This window comes from Choristoneura fumiferana, chromosome 12 (assembly GCF_025370935.1).
Source record: "Choristoneura fumiferana chromosome 12, NRCan_CFum_1, whole genome shotgun sequence".
In the NCBI taxonomy this organism is placed as follows: Eukaryota; Metazoa; Arthropoda; class Insecta; order Lepidoptera; family Tortricidae; genus Choristoneura; species Choristoneura fumiferana.
In genome coordinates, this window is record NC_133483.1 from 15,019,634 (window position 1) to 15,043,549 (window position 23,916).

Below are 23,916 nucleotides of genomic sequence, written 5' to 3' on the forward strand. Positions count from 1 at the left end.
AGAATTTAAAGCCAAGCGCTGTTGGGCCTGACAGGATACCTGCTTATATCGTGAAGGGATGTGTTGATTTCTTGGGGTACCACTACACTCTTTGTTTAATCTGGCACTCTCTACCGCCTCGATCCTCACAATGGAAGACTTCTAGGGTTAAGCCTATCCCTAAAACGAGTGACGTCAATAATGTGGAGAGTCATAGACCTATCGTATTTTTCAAGCCAGCGAAGTTGTTTATGAGGAATACTTCCACCGAGCGCTATCTGTACAGTTAAAACCATTCCTGAGTACGCGCAACATGGTTTTCAGAACAATCGGTCGGTCGACACAAATTCTCAATCCTGACCAATATCATTCTGAACATCTTGATAAGGGCATTCAGGTTGATGTGCTGTATAGTTTTGCGGCTTTTGATCGCGTGGATAACGAGTGTTGCTGCAATTGGATATTATTGGATTCGGCTCCAAAATTGCTAAATATTTTTGCAAGTTATCTACGCGATCGGCGATATGTTCAACATGGTCATTTCATCTCGGCCCCTTACCATACCCGATCTGCGTAAGCCAGGAGATTATTTTGGGCCTTTTCTTTCGTATAATGGTGAATCGACTCGAATTGGCTGTAAAAAATGCAAAATGTTTTCTTTACGCTACGACCTGAAGTTAGTTACGGGATCGAATTACCTGCCGATCGTATCTCCTTGCAGGCAGATTCGACTCTGTGTGGCGGTGAGTGGTTGAGAACAAGTTATGCTTATATATTAAGTGTGTGCTCCTTCAGTCGTGCTTGTTTCCCCAGTATAACGAATATTTCTGGGAGTAGAGCCCATTAACAGAGTCTTTCTCTTTTAAGGATCTGGGTGTTATATTTGATACGCGTCTTACTTTCCACGATCATATAAGGGCGTGCCGCCAGTAGTTTCGTAGACTAGGTTTTGTCATTCGAAACATCCGGGATTTCCAAGATCCAGGGGCTATAAAGTCTTATTTAATGCCTTAGTGAGAAGCAAGCTGGAGGCTTCCGCCATTGTATGGAACCCGTTTGAGGTGACCTACATCTTGCTGTTAGAGAGGGTCCAGAAGGCTTTCTTGAGAACGCTGTACAAAAAATATATGGATGTTACCCGTATTTATACCCTACTAAATTCTTAATTGGCACTCTAGGCTTTAACTCATTGGAGGTGAGGCGCAACCTGAGCCCTTCTAGTTTTTACTGTTCGGGTCCTTGCGTGGGGCGGCAGACTGTCCAGAGCTCGTTGAGCAGCTAGTTAGATTTTCTGTCCCTGACGTGCCGAGGATAACCTTGAGACCGCGTATGCGCTCCCTGTTAGCCGTGCCTGCGGCTCGCACAGTGTCGCACAGGCACTCGCCGGGCTGCGGCGCTCTGGCGATGCTGAATGGCTGCTGGAGTCCACTCCGGAGTGCGACTTGCTGGCTGGGCGTTGGGCTGCTGTGTCTCGACAATTATTAATGTTCTGCGAGATGATGGATGACAGGAAAACTAGTGTTCCTATGTAAAGTTTCTCACTGTACTTTAGTTTAAGATGTGATTTGTGTAGTTTCACAGTGTATTGGTCAATACTAATGCTGTGAAATGTACTTTTTAATAAATAAATATATATATATAAATAAATAAAATAAAAAAACATCTAACATCGAAGGCTAAGGCGGGAGTTACGCACCGCTTCGCCTCCGCCTTAGCCTTCTAAACCTAACCTATCCGAGTCGCTTCTGCTCCGAACAGTCTTGCTCGCTCGCACAAATCAAATTGTTTTCAACATAATTTCTATAAGTCGTACTATATCTAAAGTCGTAGTTAAATGAATTAGCAGTTTCAAATGTATCCCTGGAAATGTTTCTGAGTACTTATCTATTATGCCTATCAATATTATGGATTTGGTTTCTTAGACCTACACACTTTAGGCATTAAAACGATATGAGTAACAACCATTAGTACGGTGAAATATATGGCTTAAACTATTTCTGAATAATTATCGTTAGATCTTTGAACGTAATAGTCAAAAATGTATGACTTTTGTGATTATAGAATTTAATATTATATGCCATTAATATTAGAGCTAATAAGCATTATACTGAACAAAATTATGACTAGTGATGTTTATGTTTATAAGTTAGACGGATATCAATTTCTGACCATCGAAATTCGGAACAAAAAATGTATGGGAAACAAAGGGATCCCCCTCCAGTTGCTTTGGTTAGAACCAACCTGCATCCACCGTGAAGCTGCGGCTTTTACCAAACCATCTGTTCATCTTGTAAACCGGTTCAAATAATGTGTTTAATTAAAATGAAATGTAGGTATATAAAGTGGACGTTAGTCTTGACAATTTATTAGTATCTGATTATTCACCAACCGGTTAACACCTTCAACCTAACAATGCATTTCAAGGTGCAAATATTTGTAAGATTGGTTTTTTGGATGTTTTTTTGGATTTTTTTATTTCAATTTCAATTTTTTTGTTACTTTTACGGTCATCCCGTAAAACCCATATCGAAATTACAAACTGAAATATAGATGCATAGAAAAATCAGAAAAATAAGACCAGCTAGTGTCGCTGCTTAAGTGACTAAATAAGAAAACAAACAAGCTGAGATATGTGGTGCATAGGAGAAATTCGTGTCTCTGTGTCTGTATCCAGTGGTGGTGTGGTGGGCACGGAATGGCGAGGACCTGGGTTCGATTCCCAGCGCCGGTCTTATTTTTCTGGTTTTTCTATGCATCTATATTTCAGTTTGTATTTTCGATGGGTTTTACGGGATGACCGTAAAAGTAACAAAAAAAATTGGAATTGAAATAAATAATACAAAAAAAGATTAAAAAAAAAAACAATCTTAATTTTATTGGCCGGGTGAGCGTTTAGTTCCAATGGGGTGCTGAAAGTTTCTGAGGGCTACAGTATAGATATGTCATCTATATTTCAGTTCGTATTTTCAAATATTTGTTTGTAGCTTAAAAAGAGGAATATAAAAATCTTTTAAATTTCAAAAAATAACTATTGAACTTGCAACGCAAGTTAATAGTATACTTATTGTACAACAAGTTCATAAGACAGGCGCATTATTTTACCTGAGTTTTCCATGACGTTTCTATCCACGCAAGCTGCAGGTGGGGGTTGTACTATCAAGGGCAAAATGTGTTTTATAAACCCCCCGACGCAAAAAGTTTGACCGCTATGTGTGTCTGTGTGCCTGTCTGTCTGTCTGTGGCACCGTAGCTCTTAAACAGGTGAACCGATTTAAATTACTTCATTATTAAGCTTTGTTTTCTAATTCGTAAGAAAACCGTGATATACTTTGTTTCAATAATTACTTAAATATTAAAAAAATCCAATTTTTTTTATTGGGATATTTGCTGTTCTATGAGGAAGTATTTTTTGGAACATTACACTTTCTGTAAGTCCAGCCAAGGAAATTAAATCGCGTAAATACCTTCGTAGAATCTTTTTACAGACTGTTTGACTATGATTTCATCTCAGATTTATGGTATGTCCATTATACAGTTGCCGGCAAAAGGTTACACAGTGATACGTCGTTGCCCTAACATAAGTACCTGTATATCCAAAAGTGGATAGGTACATAAGTTAGGAAACCAACCGTACCTATGCAAATCAATTTCTTCGGCTGTAAGTATAACTAGTTTATTAAAATTAGATTCATTTATTCACGAGAGCATTGAAAACGGACCGAATTTAAATTTATATTAAAACTAGCTTATGCCCGCGACTACATCTGCGCGGATCTAGGTTATCGCGCGGTGGCGCCCACTACCAGAATAAAAGATATCCTATGTTGATCCTTGGGGTTCAAACTTCCTATATACCAAATTAAATCAAAATCGGTTCAGTGGTTTCGACGTGAAAGCGTAACAGACAGACAGAGTTACTTTCGCATTAATAATATTAAGTAGGGATTTCTTTTTAATTTTAGACGGGATATTGACCGTGATTCAGTTTTAGATACGAGTAAAAACTAACTTAAATGAAATATTGTCAAGTAATTTTCTAACAAATTTTATTTGATATAAAACGTATTTAAATCATTTGGTACACTCATTAGATGGCGTAGATTACAGAATATAAATAAAATGGCAAACTTGAGGCGAGCAAAGTTTAGTAGTGGTGGTGATGCTCGGGAACAATATGGTGGGTACTGTATTTCACGTCAGCGTGGAATCTAGAACAAAGATAAATATTAAATGGAAAATTTGGAAATAAAAATCACACCCCCGGCCTTAGAATAATAAGGAACAAGTTTTGTGTTATTTATGCTTGTACGTAATAAAGCACCATCGATCGCTCAAGTTGTCGCTGTAAAAAAATATACCTCTGAGTTATGAAAATGGATGTCAGTTGAACATGAAAGATTGTCCTCAAACGTCTTAAAACATTGACATTGTGTTAGCGTAGACCTAATTATGAAATGACTGCCACAAAACCTTCAATGTCCTCTCAACCCAGTTAATCAAACAAGCATGAAACAATCAAGTTGAATAAAGCGGACCTAAGCCGGTCGCAGTGTTAAAAAATGATGAATTAAAGTTAGAAATGGGTACGTACGTAACTAAGTTCTGTTTGTATGTGATGACAGGTGATTGTGCATAGTGCTCATAGAGTAGGCATTAAGCATTATAAAAGTAAAGGGAGTAGTAGTAGGGAGGGGGGGAGTAGTTAAGTATATAATATGAGTACAATACAACGTGTAGAATTAATCCAGAATAGGTACTTAAGAAAATTGTTGTATTTGTCTGATTGAAACCCTTCAGGATATTTTAATTGTGGTATATAAAATGTTGCCATACATTGGTCGATGTGCAAATTGGCGTTATAGATGTGACTTCAACTTGAATCAAAAATCCGGTGAAAAACTTTTACAAGGGTGTAGTTGAACTAACCTAATAAGCTAAAAAATTCCAGTTTTTTTTAAGACGCCTCGTATAAAACTGCGTATAAAGGGTGGTACCATCAGCCAAATAAGTGGTCTATCAATTTTTAAACAAGTTCCTATCAAATTAATATGTCGCTAAGGTCGAACTTTCCAGTTGACAGACACGTCTATTGGCATTATTGTTTTATGATCCAAACGATTATCAACTTTAGGGTGGTAGACCACACATTAGGCTGATGGTACCAAATAATGTGATGATACTTAAACAGACGATAGTGTTGCCTAAACTGAACAACTTTTTCCAAGGAACATAGGTCGAAAAACGAAAACATAAATCATACTCTCATACAAAATGTATTGCTTGGCTGACTGACTTACTTTGTAAGGCGAAAAAAATTCGTTTTCGTCCCATATTTCTTGGAAAAAGTTGTTCAGTTTAAGCAACACTATCACCTGTGTTTAAGTATCATCACATCATTTGGTACCACCCAGTATATTCGGGGTATTATGTATGAACTTATGAAAAAGCGATTCGTGGCGTTTGATATTTGTCAATCTCTCTTACCCGGAGTGTTTGTCACCATGGTAGTGCACGTCCCTGACGGAGCCATCAGGCTGGTGCAACGAGTAGAAGCCCTTGACGACGTCGCCGTCGCGGTGTTCGTGCTGTGACTTGTGGTCGCCGGTGTGAGGGTCGTCTACCTTGTACGCGAACTCGTACTTCGGGTAAGCCTGAAGGAATAGCGTACACTTTTATTAATTAAAGATACTATAAAAAGTGAAGTGTTAAGAAATTTCCAAAAGAACAAGATTGGTTATAAATAACATTGTAGGTATTATAAACTAAAATATTTTTGAGTTAAGTAACCGTTCATAGGTTTATCATGACACTTGAAAAAAAATATATATACCTTGTTGAGTTTCTTGCCCGATTCTTCACAACAGAGGTTTTTCCGCACCGGTGGTAGATTTGTTTTTGACATGCATAAGTGCTTAATGTGCGGAATTACATTTGAAATTTACCACGAGCTTTGCGGTGAAGGAAAACATCGTGAGGAAACCTGTACAAACCTGTGAAGCAATTCAATGGTGCGTGTGAAGTTCCCAATCCGCATTGGGCCCGCGTGGGAACTATGGCCCAAGCCCTCTTGTTCTGAGAGGAGGCCTGTGCCCAGCAGTGGGACGTATATAGGCTGGGATGATGATGATGAAGTGCTTAATTGTTATAGCCTAAACTGAATAAAGATATTTTGACTTGACTTGACTTGACTTTGTAAGGTTAATATTTTGCATGTAAACCCAATTATTAAGTATGCAGTCAAACTAACCCAAACATCTGCAGAAATATACTGAATTAATTTTTAAAGATCCATAATAAATAAAGACTCAAACAAAGACATTTTTTTTACACCAGCAACGACTTACAACGTAAAAGTACAAAATAACTCTCAGAAAAATGTTGCCTGCCATAAAGTTTTAAGATGATTTTAGTTTTAATGTTACATACATAATAATCAACGTGGTCGTGTCCGTGGCCGTGTCCGTGGATCGGTACGACGTGCGCCGGACCATCGTGCCGGGAGATGTGCTGGGATGAGAACCCGTGTCCGTAGGCAGCGGCCGCAGCGAAGAGGGCAGCAAGGCACAGCACCTGATAAAAACATATTAAAAATCGGTCCAGTACGACTTGAACTCGCGCACTGAGTATTTCCTACAAATTTGTGGGTGTCTTTGAATATCCATTGTTAGCAGAGCCTTTCTCCTTAGCAAAATATACATTATTGCGTAATTTTAGATAATTACTGACATAGATAGACAGACAGACGTAAGAAGAAAAGACTATCAGACTTTTCTTAATAGTTGCCCTGAAAAACCACTTTCATACCAAATTTTAAGTTTCTAGGGAAGCCAAAAGTATCATACCTACTTATAGGTTTTTGTGTTAAGTACGGCTATTTGTACGGAAACATTTTTTAATGGCTACCTATATATTTTGATTGCGTAGACTTGGAAGTTTAATTTATTTACTTCCTGCTTAAGGTGGTAACTGATTTAATTATTTGATATTAATTTTGCGTTCCTGAGAAAAAGCGTCTTGTCAGACGAATAAACAGACAGATCGACAAATAAGTTAAGTAATCCTACTTAATATTATAAATTTGAAAGTTTGTGAAGATGTTTGGATGTTTGTTACACAATCAGTCAATCACGTCTAAAACGCTGAACCGATTAAGATGAAATTCGCTATACAGATAGTTTGAATCCCAGAGAAGGACTTAGAATAGTTTTTTCCGGAAAATTGCACTGTTCCCGCGGCATAGCGTTGAACAAATACTACGCGGATGGATCGCGGGCAACAGCTGGTAAATAATAATTACAAACTAAATACTGTATAAAATACAATAAAATTACCTTTGAATACATTTTATAGGTATTGATTGACTGCTAATGATTCTAAACCCAATGGCCAACTGATACATATTCGGTAAAACTTGCGACTTTTATAATGTCGATAATAGTATCAAGGCAATATAGATTTCACTTATCTACCGATTGGCTATTAAAATTGTAAGCCTACTGAGACATGTAAAGTTCTTGCAATTGTTTCGTAAACCTTTGTTAAGGTAATGAGCAATTTTTTTCAGGAAAATAATAATAGATAGATTTTATTTCTATACGATGCTCTATCTATAACAATAATATGTTATGTAAAAATGTAGTCGTACAATTATTTTTTAAAATTTTATTATTTTATTTATAATTTAAAATAAAAATGTCATTTCTTCTTTTCTTGTCTTTTCAAGTATTGAATCTTTATTATTTTTTAAAGTTACACCGTCAAATGAAAAACAGAACCTTTATAAGAATACTCGTGTGTTGGTATATTTTGTGCGTCTCTAACACGCAGCTACTACCTCTATTCTAAATCTACAGGATCGGTTATATTGAAATTTGATACACAATAAGTTAGTAACTGTACTATGTTTAGTAAATTAATCAGAGTAGAATTATAATTGTTTATCTATGTTAAACACAATTTTGTCATTATCCATGCGTAGTGCGTAGAGATCAGTAGAGGTTTTTCGTGGATGAGTTTTTCCCGAAATTCTAAAACCATGCTAAGCATACTCGATTTTGCATGATTTTTCAACAGTACTCGGTTAAAAATTAAAATATTTTTTATCCCAATTTTAAATACACAGAATTATTAAACTTTAAACTTTAACTTGATCTTGAACTTTTCTTATTTTAAAATGTGCGCCAAACGAGAAAAAGTTGAAGCGTTCGTTTATTGTAGAAATAACTCGGTGTTTACAACTTTGTGTCTTCATTCGCTCAATTTTCTGGACACTTCAATTTTCCATCTGCCTTTTTTTTAATGCTCTAATTTTATTCTACGTTCAACAGTGAAAAACGGCCAGAGTGCGCACCTGCAGGGCTACTAAGAAACTCGAAACTCGAGTTTCGTGTCGTGCGGTCCCTCTCGCTCTCGTATTAAATTGTATAAGTGTCAGAGGGACCGCACGACACGAACTTCGAGTTTCGAGTTTCGTAGAAGCCCTGCTGCAGCCGTGTACACCCAGTAAGCATCAAATTTTTTTACATCTATAGTTTAGCTATTTCATCTGCGTAGTTAAGTATAATAAGTAGGTATATACATAATACATACATAAAAATCACGCCTGTATTCCCAAATGGGGTAGGCAGAGCACACGAAACGTTACCGCTTCGGAGCCACTTTTAGCAATTTTAGGTTTTAAGTTTGACAAAAACGGTACAATAGTGACAGGTTGCTAGCCTGTCGCCTACGGTGTACCTTAACCTATGTCCTCAGTCGCCTCTAGGTAAGTAGGTATAAGAATGTACCAATAGGATTGTTGACTTTTTTAACGCTGGTAGAAACGATAGGCTAAGGTAGGTACAAATAAAAACGATTATTATTTATATAAATACCACAAACAGGACTTATCACGCTTAACACACGAGTAATATTTACCTCGACGAGTCTACACGTGACCACGGCCACTGTAGGGGAGACCGAGGAGAGTTGTGAAAGGGGAGAGTAGTGACAGCGTCGATTTTTTGAAACTTATTAACTGCTAGCGAGCTCGCAATAGCGCGCGATTTTTAGTTCAAGTCTCGAGCTAGGACACACGCCTTGATGCGGGCTTGCTAGCAACTGCTAGCAAAGCGAGCTTGCTAGCAAAGCAAAGCTGCTTGCTAGCAACGTCAATTTTTGGTAAACTATTAACTAATAGTTTACCAAAAATTGACGTTGTCACTACTCTCCTTGGTCTCCCCTAATGTGGTCGAAACGTCGAGGTAAATATTACACGTGTGTTAAGCGTGATAAGTCCTGTTTATGGTATTTTGATTATGGAGTGAAAAATCACAAAAGTGTAAAACGTTATATTGTTGGTAAATTTCAAATACACACTTCCTACGCAGTTTATGCATCTCTGGTAAAAAGTAGCTAAAAATAATATAATTTTCAAAAGACTTCTAACCATGCATCACACCACCCCTTTACCACCTACTTAAGGAAACACGGAAATAAAATCGCGGTTTTTTGCACAAAGAACGATAAAACCATTATTTTATATAAAATGTATCCCATGTCACCCGGATAGTCTAAATGGATATTTCCTTTATTGAAATAGGACAACTATGTGGTAACCATGTGCAAAAACGTACGTACTCGTAGATTGCAAAAATCATAACCCTTTTGGTCATGTTTAAATAGTCAAACAGGGTTTAAATAAACAACGTAATTAAAATAGGCATGTCATCATTTTACATCAATTCCATCTCTCTAAAACTTTCTCTCTTTCAGGTTCAATGCTGAAACAAGTACTCGTATGAAGGCTACGTTAAAAATGTAATTTCCTTCCACTCATTACCATGAACTAATATAATTACGATACATTATAGATGTAATAAATTACCGGATCGGAGTTTTGCTCGTTCGTATATATTAGGCGTTTACATTTTAATTAAAATGTGATTTCTTTTATATAGGTAAATATTAAAAAATATGGCTTATTTTAGAATTGTTAATATTAACAAAAATGCACTGAAGCGTAAAGTGTTTTTTTTAATCATGTGTTGATATTATGGCGATTGAAGTAGGTATAATTGCGAGTAAGTTCGTTATGATATATTATGTGCCTTTTATTTGGCTCAGTGAATTTGCGAACGAATGTGCTTACATAATATTTTATTTCCAGAACAATACAGGTCCAACTATAAAAAAGGTATATTAGGTACAATAAAATTAAATAAACTAAAACTATAATAAATCTAAAAATGGACCCTGCGGCATGATACATAATAGATACTGTCGAACAAATTGAATCATGAACCAGGGTGGAGCCTTTGTGCTACTAATGTCATGTTGACATCTCATACTTTTGTCAAGGAAATCATAGTGAAATTGATTATTAAAAGGTTCCATCCACCCTGGGTCATCATTCCAATTGTTCGACACCTTACAAAAGCTCCGCCGTTCAAATACGCTTTTCTACTGCTAATGAATGATAGAATAAGATAATTTTCTTTAAGCATCGAATATGTAGTTTTTTTTTATTCGACTGGATGGCAATAGTCATCTAGACTTATCATTTAATAACAGTTAATAAGTGATTACCCGTGAATTATTTTGAAAGAGCTATTTAACATACAATATTATCGAATCTGTTGTTTTGTGTCGGTATTAAACAGGGACAATTATCAAAGTGGTAATTTTAGTTTAATATCTATCACATATGATACCTTTATTATGATAGTTAAGCTGAGTTTAGTGTTGCAAGAAAAAATCAAAAATCAAAAATCAAAATGTCTTTATTGCGGTTATGGGTAATAAAGTTGATAGACAGCAATACATAAAAAATCGTGCAAGTTGCATTTCATTGCGGTGCTCGATTGCCCACTACAAACTCGTTGGCTTTACGGACTCGCAATCAAATGCAACTTGCATGATTTTTCTTTTAAGTCTAAACTCGGCTTTATATATGTTTGTGTGATTTGTGTGTCTTCTTACAGTGTAAAGGTGGAGGAACTGCATGAACACAACATTTCTTCCATAGATGTAGCTATCATGAGCTCGCGGGTGAGCATAGTAAATTGTTCAACAAGGGACTAAAACAAGCCATAATGACAGGAGATGATTATAGTTGATGGCTATAGTTCGAGTGGCATTAAGGTTGTTTAGTTTCGCGTTAAAAACACTACAACACTTTTAATTCAAGGAAAAGAAAAAAGTTCTGTTCTAAATTACAATATTACTTTTTAAAAACGTACGCTCAATACGACTAATGGACATTAGTTCAAAATTCAAATAGCAAAAAAAATTGTTCCTTGGTTTTTTTCTTTAGTTTTTATACTATCTAAGTGTCGCTTTAAATGCTTGCATATTTAGCCAACACATTCAAAATTAAAAACTAATTGGAATATGCATAATACAATGAATTCACCCTAAATATAATTAAAAAAAACATGTTCGTAATTATTAATTGTTTCACAAAATTAAATTGTGTTTTTAAGTATTTTTACACAGTTGTCATTTGGAGGTTATTTCCACGCCCCAAAAATTGTCTATACTCAATCACTGAAAATGGCGATAATCCTCCATTTACGAACACCGTGCTTGGTTGTTTAGGAGTTTTCAAAGTAAATTAAAATAAAATCTTTAATCCCCAGAGATTAATGAGGAGCTTTAGTCCCGCAGATATGCAGAGACTAAAGTAACATTTTAAGAGAATGAGAAGTGAAAAACCGGCCAAAAGCTTGTCGGACACGCACAAAATAGGTTTCCGTAGCCATTACGGAAAAATCAAGTAATATTTTATACGAAATCTTCCAAGTTTAGGTATATTTTATACCTTAGGCTGCTATTTACTCATAAACTACTAATAATTCTCAAGAAAATTTAGCCGTTATAGTTTTCCTTGAAAGTTTGATACTTACTACCATTCTGAAATTTTTCAAATTTTTTCACCCACCGGTTTAGATTTTAGAGGGGGGGGGGCGCCCGATTTTAATGAAAATTTGCACTTTAAAGTTGAATATTTCGCAAACACATAACTGAATTGAAAAATCGTCTTTGCAAACCCCTAATGGTTTAAAAAGACCTATCCAATGATATCCCACACTATAGGGTTGGATGAGAAAAAAAATCACCCCCACTTTACGTCTATGGGAGGTACCCTAAAAAATTTTTTTTTCAATTTTTAACTGTACCATTTTGTCGGCATACTTTATTTATATATCCGTGCAAAATTTGATATGGACCTCCGCAAAGTAACGCCTGATTCATTCAACCAGTTTAATGTTATGGACCTAAGAATAACTTTAAATAAAAAGCTGCAAAGTACTTTGCAAAAAAATGTATTTGGTAAAAAAAACTTATTTCAATATTTACAGTGAAACGTAACAAACATAAGTAAAAAGGAAGATCACAGAATAATACATGAAATGGCAACTCGCACTGAGACGAGATGTTCAGTAATGGTGGTGATGCGCGGGGACGATGTGGTGGGTGCTATGCTTCACGTCAGCATGGAATCTGAAGAAAAGAGAAGAAATTAGTGTTGTTATTCGAGGTACAATAGAGGAAAACTTTATAAAAGAAAAACCGTATCTACTTAGGTATTCGAAATAGCCTCAAGTAGGTATCGTTTTGATCTTCATCACATCATCAGCACTTGTCTTGATAGATCAAAATAGTATTTATGCAACAGTTGTATTTTATAACAGGGTTCAAAAAAGGTGAGTGGCGCGAGTTACGATGTGAGCTTTAGCGAACATCGTAAGAAAAAGACGCCACGAGCTTTTTTTGACTTACTTATACAACGTTGCATACAATACTTTTTCTTCGACTGGGTACTTAGTAATTACAATACAAAATTAGAGAAATAGTAAACTTTAAACGTTTTCATACTTTAGTAAAAAGTATGGCAAACGCAAAAAGAAGGTAAACAAGAGATAAATATGAAAATTTTGTTTTTGATTAACGTTTACTTGCCAGTGATGATGTTAAAATACGCGTTACTTATGTTGGCAGGCTATGGATTATGTTCGGAAAGTTTTTATTCTGTATAAAAGCCATATGAAATATGTAATATAACTGGCTGCACCTTAGCATGCCCGAATGTACGAATTAAGAAAAAAAAGTAAGTGGTTGCAGTATCGTTTTAGCAACATTACGATACAGTGCTGTTATGGGGAATAGACAATATAGACTTTTCCAGAATCTTGTTATGTATAAATAAATAAATAAATATCACGGGACAATTCACACCAATTGACCTAGTCCCAAAGTAAGCTTAGCAAAGCTTGTGTTATGGGTACTAAGCAACGGATAAATATAATTATATAGATAGATACATACTTAAATACATATTAAACACCCAAGACCCGAGAACAAACATTCGTATTTTTCATACAAATATCTGCCCCGACACGGGAATCGAACCCGGGACCTCAAGCTTCGTAGTCAGGTTCTCTAACCACTAGGCCATCTGGTCGTCTAATGTATGCTGTTATATTACTGTTCGTGATTAAGTAAATCACAGATTACAGTATAGGAGTAGAAAAAAGTAATAAAGTTTTCGACTTGGTAGTTGTGATACACACTGACCAACTCAATACTCAATCAACATTGTTAGTATAGTATAGTAATAGTTTGTCTTACCCGGAGTGTTTGTCACCATGGTAGTGTACGTCCCTGACGGAACCGTCAGGCTGGTGCAGGGAATAATAGCCTTTGACGACGTCGCCGTCGCGGTGCTCGTGCTGCGACTTGTGGTCACCGGTGTGAGGGTCATCTACCTTGTACCCGAACTCGTACTTCGGGTAAGCCTGGAACAGCAATGGACGCTAGAATCAGCCCTATGGTTCAGCCAAACTGAGAAGATAGAGGAATGGATGTCCTACGTGTTGATTATTATAATACTGTTATCTATATCGCGGATTCACTTCCAACCGAAGAAACTGGAGTTCTATGGGGGAGGCCTATGTTCAGCAGTGGGCGTTCTGCGACTGATATGATACAATACAATACAATGACTCTTTATTGTAGACAGAAATAATAAGCGATACAGAAAACAGGTATACCTAGTGCCATCTACGAAGACGCGTGATTTTGTCAAAATTAGCAATTAATGACATTGTAATAAGAACCACGGCATGCGTCATCGTGAATGACTCTACCTATACACAGAGAGAAAATTACAAGGTAAGAGAGAAAAAGAGCGATCTCTTCCAGGCGACATTTTTATGATAATGAATTTATATTTGGCAATTGCAAATATATGGTGTTATTTAATTAATAATATGTGGAAACTGATGTTCCCTTTTGTGTTTAATAATCCTAATAATAACCTTGAAACATTGACTCTTTTATTCGGTCGATTCGACTCTTAAATTATTTAAGTTAAGAGCCGTCTGTTTTATTCGCAAAAGTGCCTGCGAAAATAATAACACGATACGAATATTCAAAATTGTGACTAAAATTGTGAAAAAAAGACCTAAAATATTTCATCCTACAACCTATGCCTAAAGATAAGTCTAACAATATCAACTAAAAGAAATGCTGCCAGCAATCCAAGAATGCCTGGGAGGTGTTTTAATACGCTTTTAGTTTCGATTTTATGCTTACGTAGTAATCAACATGGTCGTGTCCGTGTCCGTGTCCGTGGATCGGTACGACGTGCGCCGGACCATCGTGCCGGGAGATGTGCTGGGATGAGAAACCGTGTCCGTAGGCAGCGGCCGCAGCGAAGAGGGTAGCGAGACACAACACCTATTGGGCGGATATGAGAAATTATAATTTTTATTTTTATTTTTACAGTGAATTATACAACAAATTTTATGATTTTATATAGATAAATACATACTTAAATATATATACATCTATAAAAAAACACATCCAAGACTCGAAAACAAACATTCGTATTAGTCATACAAATATCTGCCCCGGCCGGGAATCGAACCCGGGACCTCAAGCTTCGTATTCTCTAACCACTTGGCCATCCGGTCATCAATAGTTTTCTAAAATGTAATTCATTGTAAAATAATAACAGTAAACTTTTTTTTTGTCACAAAAGTGGAATCTCATTAATTGTATTGTCGTCCGAAGACGTTACAATTTATCACAGTGTTGAACACCAAATCTCATATTATCATAATGAGAGATCCGAGGGATTATTTTCTATCATTATCATTATTATATATTTTTTACTTCATTGTATCTTCTATGGTTAATGGTATGATAAAGGATGGTTTTCTATGGTTAGTTGAAATAAAATAAATTAAATTGAACGCACCAATTGGGTATATTGCTATATACAAAATTTTATTACATTCTAAATATACGAGAAAAAACTATTTGGTGAAAACACGAGTTCAAACCCTTGACTTCAGAGGATAATAAAAATTGTTAATACAAATAAAAATAGAACAAATTACCTTTGAATACATTTTGTACCTAGTTGTTATGTTTATTGACTGCTAATGATTCTAAGCTCAATAGCCAACTGATACATATTCGGTAAAACCTGCGACTTTTATAATGTCGATAATAGTATCAAGGCAATATAGATTTCACTTATCTACCCATTGCCTATTAAAATTGTTAGCCTACTGAGACATGCAAAGTTCTTGCAACTATTTCGTAAACCTTTGTTAAGGTAATGAGTTGATTTTGTTCAAGCGATAGTGAATGCAAGCATTGCTTATACTGCATAAAACAAATGGTATAAAAATATACGGTACGTTTTAGGTTTTGGTATAAAGTTGTAGCATGAACAATTTTAAATTATTATAAAGTAATGGATTAGGTAGGTACACTAAGTTATTTTATACACAGAAATGCACAAAATAGTTTGGTGATACCTACGATGGGAAAGAAGCACTGCGTAATTAGTTTTAGTATAAAAATACAACTTTCCTTATTAGCACTATTTGACACTTTAGGTATGGTGAAGTGTGCAAAGCGAATAGATATAGTCTATGTACACCATGTGAAAGGTGTACAGTCAGTATCAAAAGTAGCTGGTTACTTTTGTACTTTGTCGTTTTACAGCCACGTACTTAGCGCCATACAAGATTGACAATGTGTTAATGTGACAGAGTAAAAAAGTAACCGGCTACTTTTGATGCTGACCATACCTACAAAAAATGTGTCTTATGTACCAAAGACTTGAAATTGCTTAAAACAAGATTATTGGCATATTATACAATGAAAAGGCTGTAATTAGAGCCATGCATTAATCCATTCCGTTTTAAATGTTTTTAAGTATAATGTAAGTAGGTTTGTTTTTAGGGTTCCGTGGCCATAGAAGGAACTTTCATAGTTTCACCATATCTGTCCGCGGCTTAGCTTAGTGATTGTTAGTGCCAGAAAGCAGTAACTTTGCATGACGTAAAGTGCATCCACGTAAAGTGGGGATGATTTATGTTAGATAGATTTTTTTTAAACATTTGTACACACCGTTATGTTTTGAAAACGTTTGTTCAAGCCATTTTTGGATTTAGTGATCCGATTGTAAAATATTAGAATTTAGTAATATATATTTTTTCAAATATCTAACTGGCTTGATACATTGTATATAATACAATTTAATAGAATAACTATTACATACCAGTAAATTTTACAAGTTATTGTGTAATAACTAACAAAATAACAGGCACAACTGCCCGTCTCAACAATAACTAATGTAGGTAAAACTTAATAAAATTACGACTTCTTAGTATAAAAGTGCTATTTATTGACCATTCATTGTCTTAATATTATATTTACATAATAGTCAACAAATTAAACGAAACAATAACAAGAAGATCAGTGATGCTTGGAAGGAATGTCGTGTTTAGCACTGCCCTCGTGAGTAACTACCGCATTAAATCTGGAAGTAAAATAAGTTTTTGTTAAAAAAAATATTTAATACAACACACATACATATTTAATACATGCTTCTTTTGCTGACTGTACTTTTTGTTGATTGTACTTGTAATGTCCCCAAACTACATTTGCAGACCAAATTTCAAGTCGATGGCATTAACTGTTGAAGAGTTCCGTCCTGTGCAGACAATCCTGGCTTGACTACCAGGATATCACTACCAGATTATTGTATTGTCGCGTAATTTACATAAGTATACCAAATTTCAAGTCAATCCAACTACTAGAAGTTGGTCGAATTCAACTTGAAAGATTTGATTACAGACAGAGACAGACAGACAGACAACGGGACAGGTGAAACTAAATAAAAGCTTGTAAAAAGGATGAAGTGACTTCTTTAAAATTATGACAAAAAAAAAACAATCACTTTCTATTTTACGTTTTTTTTTTCATTAACCCTTTTGCGTCTATTGAACGTAAGTTTTTGCCATCTCACGTAATAAGCATCCAGTCGCAGGCGACCCATTTTGTTTTTTTCACAAATTAAAATTATTTTTAAGTTTATTTTCGTAACGCGTGAGGTTAATACTATTCGTAACTATATTCATCGAGGGCAGGGTCGTACTCCTGGCAAGCTAAACAAGGCCGTATCATAATTTTCTTGATACTTTAACACCCCTGTATCTTGCTTGTAGATATTTAAGTTTTTACTGATTACAGAATATTCGAATATGGAATTTATTAAATAATGCTTACCCGGTGTGTTTGTCAGCGGTGTAGTGCACAATCCTGACGGTACCGTCGGCCTCGTGCAGGCTGTAGTAGCCGGTGACGCGGTCGCCGTCGCGCGTCTCGTGCTGCGACTTGCTGTCGCCGGTGTGAGGGTCCTCCACCTTGTACGCGAACTCGTACTTGGGGTGCGCGTAGTGGTCGTGGTGGTCTGCCGGCGCGGCGGCGGGCGCGTCGTGCCGCTGGACGCTCTGCGACGAGGCCGCGTGCTCGTGCTCGTGCCCGTGGCCCTCCTGAGGCCGGGCCACAGCTGCGGCCAGAACAGCGGCAACGAGGATTATCTAACAAAAAATGAACCCTATTAGTATCAAAATATAGAGCAATTAATTAATCACAAAAAACGTCTGCCTTGAATAATATTAGATGCAATTGTTTTATTTTAAATTTTCATTCCTGTTTCACCCCTTTTTGGAGTTGAATTTGCGAGAAAGAGAAACCCTGTGAAAGTTTTAATGTCCGAGTCACAGTAATTTGGGCTACCTGGTTAATAACCTCAGTTTGTCAGTCATTCTGTGAGCTTATGCTTTTAGGTATATATAGGTGTCAAGATTTCTATTTACCTTAGAGTACATGATTTAGGTTTAAGTATTGACTAGCTGTGTACTTAATTGGAAGTCAAATTGTGACTGATGGTTTATGAATAGCAGTATTCAGTTTTATGCTTTTAAACCATACCTACGGGGCATACCTACTGGTTTTGGTTTTTTCGCAATAATGATTAAATGTTGGAGACTGAGTTTTGCCCCAGTTAAAGTAAAAATTCGTGGGTGGATTTGCCCTTGAACTTTACTTTCCCTCAATTGAAATGTCGAATGGGAAAGATGTTTACGTACACCGTACACATTTGTTTGGCGTATTTGTTTGTTCTTACGAGATACTTTGGTCTCTATTCTATTGTGACAAAATAGTTAACTACAGTGCAAAAACGTGAATTTTAACTTATAGATAAACAAGAACTATTTATACTTTCTCGAAATTTAAAATTAGGGCGTACGCTTGATATCAGATAGTTACCAAAATAGGCATTATACTTCTTCAACCGATCAGCGGGAAAAAGTTGTGACTAATACTAATTATCCGTAACTTTTTTCCACTAGGTGACCTTTTTGCGAACAATTAGTATTTTTTTAATTGTTGTATTCCACTAAATATGCCAGTTTTCAATTTCATTTAAGTTATAATTCCACAGTTTCAAAATTTAAATATACCCAACAATCTTGTTTGTTTTGATATGTAATCTGGAATATTTTATTGTATGCAGTAATCATGGACATACTACCCAAACGGACCGAGCACTTAAAGCTCAAAAGCAGGACGAACGAGATAGCTAGTACCTATGCCCTTTGTCCCTTTCAATAGGGTGACCATACCTAAGATTTTTTGTGAGACAAGTTCAATCTTCCTACTCATTGTTTATTATAATCACTGAAGTTTTTCATTAGCTATGGAATGCTAATGAAAAACTTCAGTGTTAATGGGATGGATTACGAAATAAATAATACAAATGTGAAATAATAAGTGCAGTGACTAAAGTTTTCTTTGGAATCTGCAACGCAGTTTTTTTTTGTATGTAGTTAAGCAACGGGTCAATAAAATTGCTTATGCAAGGCAATATGCCATCTTTACAATATCAACAAATTATGAAAAATCGTGCTCCAACTTAAGAACAATAATATTAACATAACTCAGCTACTGCTAATTATATTATCTTCTAAATTGATTACTCTGCAAACTAATATAGTAAATCAGCTACTTTATTTAATAATAGTAGGTACTAGAGTAAGAACACACAATACAAAAATCATGGTCAACATATTCGTTACATTTTAAATAATGGTATTTTATTGGCTGGCAAGATGAAAGAACAAGACAAATGGCATCGGTTGTATAAATCACGATTTATTAGCCTCTGTGTTACGCGCTGTGGAAAAAAATACTTTCTCTACTGTACTCGGTCCCGTTTAGGTAGTACGTCCATGGCAGTAATATCAACTCTTTTGTATCTTGGTGGAAAAAGTGCAAATTCAAACGAAGGTTGTCCTTTTGACTTGTCACCTGTTCAAATTAATGTAACAAACTGGTTCGGGTTCAAGTATTTTGCCGTGGTTACCAATTCATACCGGTTGAGTTAATGTATAAAAGAAAGTAATGGAGCACTTTGGGCATCAGTCACCACAGGTACCTCAAAGGACTAATACAAAATAATTGACCGAAAATGAATTCCAAGGTACTACTAAAAAAACAATAGATAGAACAGATAGGTGATCTCTTACCATCAGGAGACCCACTTGCTCGTTTGCCATCCAATCGAATAAAAAAAAATGTACAGGCAATAAAAAAAAAAAATTTCTTGGTAAAGCTTTATAGACAATTCCTGTCTGTTTTAAACCAGGTCATTCTTATCGCCGCTGTTCTGGCCGCAGCTGTGGCCCGGCCTCAGGAGGGCCACGGGCACGAGCACGAGCACGCGGCCTCGTCGCAGAGCGTCCAGCGGCACGACGCGCCCGCCGCCGCGCCGGCAGACCACCACGACCACTACGCGCACCCCAAGTACGAGTTCGCGTACAAGGTGGAGGACCCTCACACCGGCGACAGCAAGTCGCAGCACGAGACGCGCGACGGCGACCGCGTCACCGGCTACTACAGCCTGCACGAGGCCGACGGTACCGTCAGGATTGTGCACTACACAGCCGATAAGAATGGGTGACTATATTGGTTTTGTTTAATAAACTTCCTCAGGAGACTATTTTTTGAAATCACGTGACTCGAAAAAATAGTGCATCTTGAGAAAATGAGGCCAGGGATAGAATAAAATGGTGGAAAATCTTTGAGGAGGCTAAAACCCTCAAAGGGTTGTAGTGCCGCAGGGGAGAGAGAATGAGAGAGGAGACTCAAATAAATATTTTGGACATTTTAGTCAAAAAAGAAAGAAAATACATTTATTTAACAAAAAATAAATAAAAAAATAAAGAAAGTAAAAAAGAAAGAGAGAGTAGAGTAGTTAAAAAGAAAGTTTTAATGTTGGTTTTCATTATTTTCAGATTCAACGCAGAAATTAAGCGTGAAGGTCACGTTAAGCACGCTGCCCCCACTCACCAGTCTCAACACCATTGAGGACTTTATTTCCTAGGAGTATTTATGTAACAGTTGTTGTTTTCTAACTTTTAAGAAATGTGATATCTCTCTGTAAATTGTTATTATTTGTAATAAATAAATGTTAAATTGTAAAAATATAACTTATTGAAAATTTTAAGTAGAAACAATATTTAAAGAGATTTTTGTCCAGTCTGCTCCCCTGTTTTTTTTTTGTTTTTGTTCTATTTGCAATGGTTAAACATACAAACCCCAAACTCGGAATGATAGAAGAGGTAAATATGCTACATAATTATTGTTTTAGCGGGAACAAGCAGACAAACAGGCAAGGAAGCGATATTAATAGGGTTTCGTATAGTTCCTCATTCATCATTCTGTGGTGCGAGCTTTATTACCAGATTTTATACACCAACCAAATTATAGTCATACAGACAGTTATTGTTTAATTCTTAATTTAAGTCGTTAAGCATTATATTTGATTTACCATACCCGTATCCATCAGCATCGCCGATCTATTTAAGTAAATGTTAAACTAATTGTTATTGAAAAAAAAAAACATAAAATCATTTTCTATCAAAGTTTATTTGGTAAAAACGTATTGAAATCATTAAAACAGTCAATTGTAACAAATATTATGAAAATAAGATCACAGAATAAAACAGAATGTGGTGAGGTATTCAGTAATGGTGGTGATGTTCAGGAACGATGTGGTGGGTGCTGTGTTTCACGTCAGCATGGAATCTAGAATAAAAAAGTAAAATTTAATCAAATTATAGAATTATACGTCCTTTTGGCCTTGGCAGACTAAGGAGATGACGGGTCGATTTGGACTTGTATGCAAAATATTGGCTTGACATTGCGTCCGATTGGGTGTTGTTAAGGTCAAAAGGAGGGAGCAGCAGTGGGATACTGTATTAAACTAGCAAAAAAGTTGTGAGTGAAAAACAAATTATTTAAGTAACTTAACTTTTAGTTATTCGATGATAGAGAACGAGGTCTAAAACTCTTGTAAGATTAACAGTTTTTATCAGTAATTAATAGTGTTTTTAGTACCTATATATGCATACAACAGAACATGGAACGATATAAGTGTTTATGTTAGTCTAGGTCTCTCAGTAAGACGGTTCACAATGAAATATTTGAAGTGTCATAAAGAGTAATTTTGGCTTATATCATAACTATCTCGAAGGTCTCAAAGGCCCTGACATCACTACAGACCTGGTTACAAGAATCACATGGCCGGCCAAAACCTTCATTGTCGTCACAACCTAATTATTGAAGTAAGCACAAAAACACATACCACGTTAAACTTTGTAAATAAAACTAGGCCTGTTGCTGTGATGGCGATCGACAATGTTTTTTAAATTTTTTTTTGTTCTTCTGTTTTTTGTTTGCTCTGGAAGGTCAGCGACCATTTGTTGCGCTCTTGTAAGGAAGTCCAAGTACTTATTTTTAACTAGTAGCTACTTTGGCGAAAGCATTAGTATCTGCGGAGCATGCAAAAAAATGTGCACGTCCTACTGCTACTAGAAATTGTTTGTTGTGTCATTGGTGCAGACCTGCTGGTGACTATACCTGTTTCGAACCTCTATATTCGGGTACTTGCGTAGGTATTGAAGATTTGTGAAACATTATACTATTGTACGTAAAGACTTTGACAGCGTAGCAGTCGTACTTACCCGGAGTGTTTGTCACCATGGTAGTGGACGTCCCTGACGGAGCCATCAGGCTGGTGCAGCGAGTAGTAGCCCTTGACGACATCGCCATCACGGTGCTCGTGCTGCGACTTGTGGTCGCCGGTGTGAGGGTCGTCTACCTTGTACGCGAACTCGTACTTCGGGTAAGCCTAAAGGGATAAAAGAGAGTAAGATTGACAGTCTTGCTTATCATTGACTGTTGTATCATGAATACAATCAACTCATCTTTCAGACTTCCTCTTCAAATGAGAGGTAAAGGGTTATTAATTGTCATAAAGTCTCAGTGCAGACTAAAAACTTCATACCGTCATTAAATTATATCTATAATTAAATACTTAAAAAAAAATCGAACCTACGACCCATTGCATGAAAGGCTATTAAAGCCCGGGCTACCATAGTTTTAAAATATGGTGCTAATATGCTATTTAAGACTTTAAAAGCTTTGTCAGTCTAAATGTCCTCTACTAAAATAAATCATATTACTTTAAAAGCTCAAATAAGCCACAGTACAATTTATGTAAAAAAAAATGAAGAACTTGTAGCTATATCGTAAAGTTGCTAACAAGCAATAACTAATTTCCTGCCCTGGCCAATATCACTCTGGTCAATATTACGCGCGTACCTGTTTAATTGGGATACTCGATTATTATTATTCGTAACAGTGCGTACCGATTACACAAGTCACAGTTATTGATTAGAAACTACTTAAGCAAGGACGTGAATGGCCTGATTTAGCTTTTTCACACTAGCTTCCATGGACAACGAATAAATACAGACGAACCGCGAGAAACCGCTGCTTGCGTCAATAGGAATCGTTATTAGGTATTCCATTTTTTACGCTTACGTAGTAATCGACGTGGTCGTGGCCGTGACCGTGTTCGTGCCCGTGGCCGTGGATCGGTACGACGTGCGCCGGACCATCGTGCCGGGAGATGTGCTGGGATGAGAAACCGTGTCCGTAGGCAGCGGCCGCAGCGAAGAGGGTAGCGAGACACAGAACCTGTAATAAAGTAGATTTAAAAACACATTACAAATAATTGTAGGTACGAGTAGGTAAAATGTACATTTTTTTATTACAATTAAGCAATTTTCGTCATTATAGGTACTCGAAACTAACGTTATGTATATGGTTAAGTTTCCTTCGTCCAAGTTCCATTTAAAGTAAACTGAAAACTTCACTTTTAGAAAACTTTTTTCCGACAAAATTTTGCGTATGAAGTATAAGTAAGTAGTCAAAAATTACCTTGGAATACATTTTTTATTGTTGTATGTTTAGCTCTAATGCTAATGATTCTAAGCACAACAGGTGACTGATACATATTCTGCTAAACCTGCGACTTTTATATTGTCGATAAGAGTATCAAGGCAATATTGATTTCACTTACCCATTGGCTGTTAAATTTGTTAGCCTACTAAATCATGCAAAGTTCTTGCAAGTATTTCGTCAACCATTTGTTCACGATACAATGTACAATACTACTAGCCATATGATATTGCATAGTATCAATTCTTAATTAAATGAGTTAAATTAGTACGCAAAAAA

General features: G+C 36.2%; 4 protein-coding genes across 4 annotated transcripts in view; 1 reads left to right on the top strand and 3 right to left on the bottom strand.

Annotated features, from left to right (window-relative positions):
• LOC141433718 (uncharacterized) overlaps nt 1–7,322 on the bottom strand; it is an 11,806-nt gene extending 4,484 nt beyond the window's left edge. Inside the window, exons 1-4 of the mRNA XM_074095812.1 lie at nt 7,311–7,322; nt 6,406–6,549; nt 5,464–5,630; nt 4,151–4,187 (exon numbers count right to left, since the gene is read on the bottom strand). Coding sequence (XP_073951913.1) covers nt 4,151–4,187; nt 5,464–5,630; nt 6,406–6,549; nt 7,311–7,322 — 360 coding nt within the window. The remainder of the gene's footprint in view (nt 1–4,150; nt 4,188–5,463; nt 5,631–6,405; nt 6,550–7,310) is intronic.
• A 4,946-nt stretch (nt 7,323–12,268) lies between these two features.
• Nucleotides 12,269–15,454, bottom strand: LOC141433479 (cuticle protein 19-like). The gene is made up of 4 exons (XM_074095531.1): nt 15,366–15,454; nt 14,557–14,700; nt 13,591–13,757; nt 12,269–12,462 (listed from the first exon to the last, which is right to left on the bottom strand). The coding sequence occupies exons 1-4, from the start codon at nt 15,375–15,377 to the stop codon at nt 12,399–12,401; spliced, it is 387 nt and encodes a 128-aa protein (XP_073951632.1). The 5' UTR covers nt 15,378–15,454; the 3' UTR covers nt 12,269–12,398.
• A 1,188-nt stretch (nt 15,455–16,642) lies between these two features.
• LOC141433719 (uncharacterized) lies at nt 16,643–23,688 on the bottom strand. Its single transcript, XM_074095813.1, has 7 exons — nt 23,617–23,688; nt 23,218–23,373; nt 22,356–22,522; nt 21,359–21,417; nt 19,973–20,265; nt 17,551–17,864; nt 16,643–16,801 (listed from the first exon to the last, which is right to left on the bottom strand). The coding sequence occupies exons 1-7, from the start codon at nt 23,626–23,628 to the stop codon at nt 16,738–16,740; spliced, it is 1,065 nt and encodes a 354-aa protein (XP_073951914.1). The 5' UTR covers nt 23,629–23,688; the 3' UTR covers nt 16,643–16,737.
• Nucleotides 19,737–20,873, top strand: LOC141433477 (cuticle protein 19-like). Its single transcript, XM_074095529.1, has 3 exons — nt 19,737–19,810; nt 19,976–20,286; nt 20,625–20,873. Exons 1-3 carry the CDS (start codon nt 19,799–19,801, stop codon nt 20,695–20,697), a joined length of 396 nt encoding a protein of 131 aa, XP_073951630.1. The 5' UTR covers nt 19,737–19,798; the 3' UTR covers nt 20,698–20,873.
• Nucleotides 23,689–23,916: the final 228 nt, after the last annotated feature.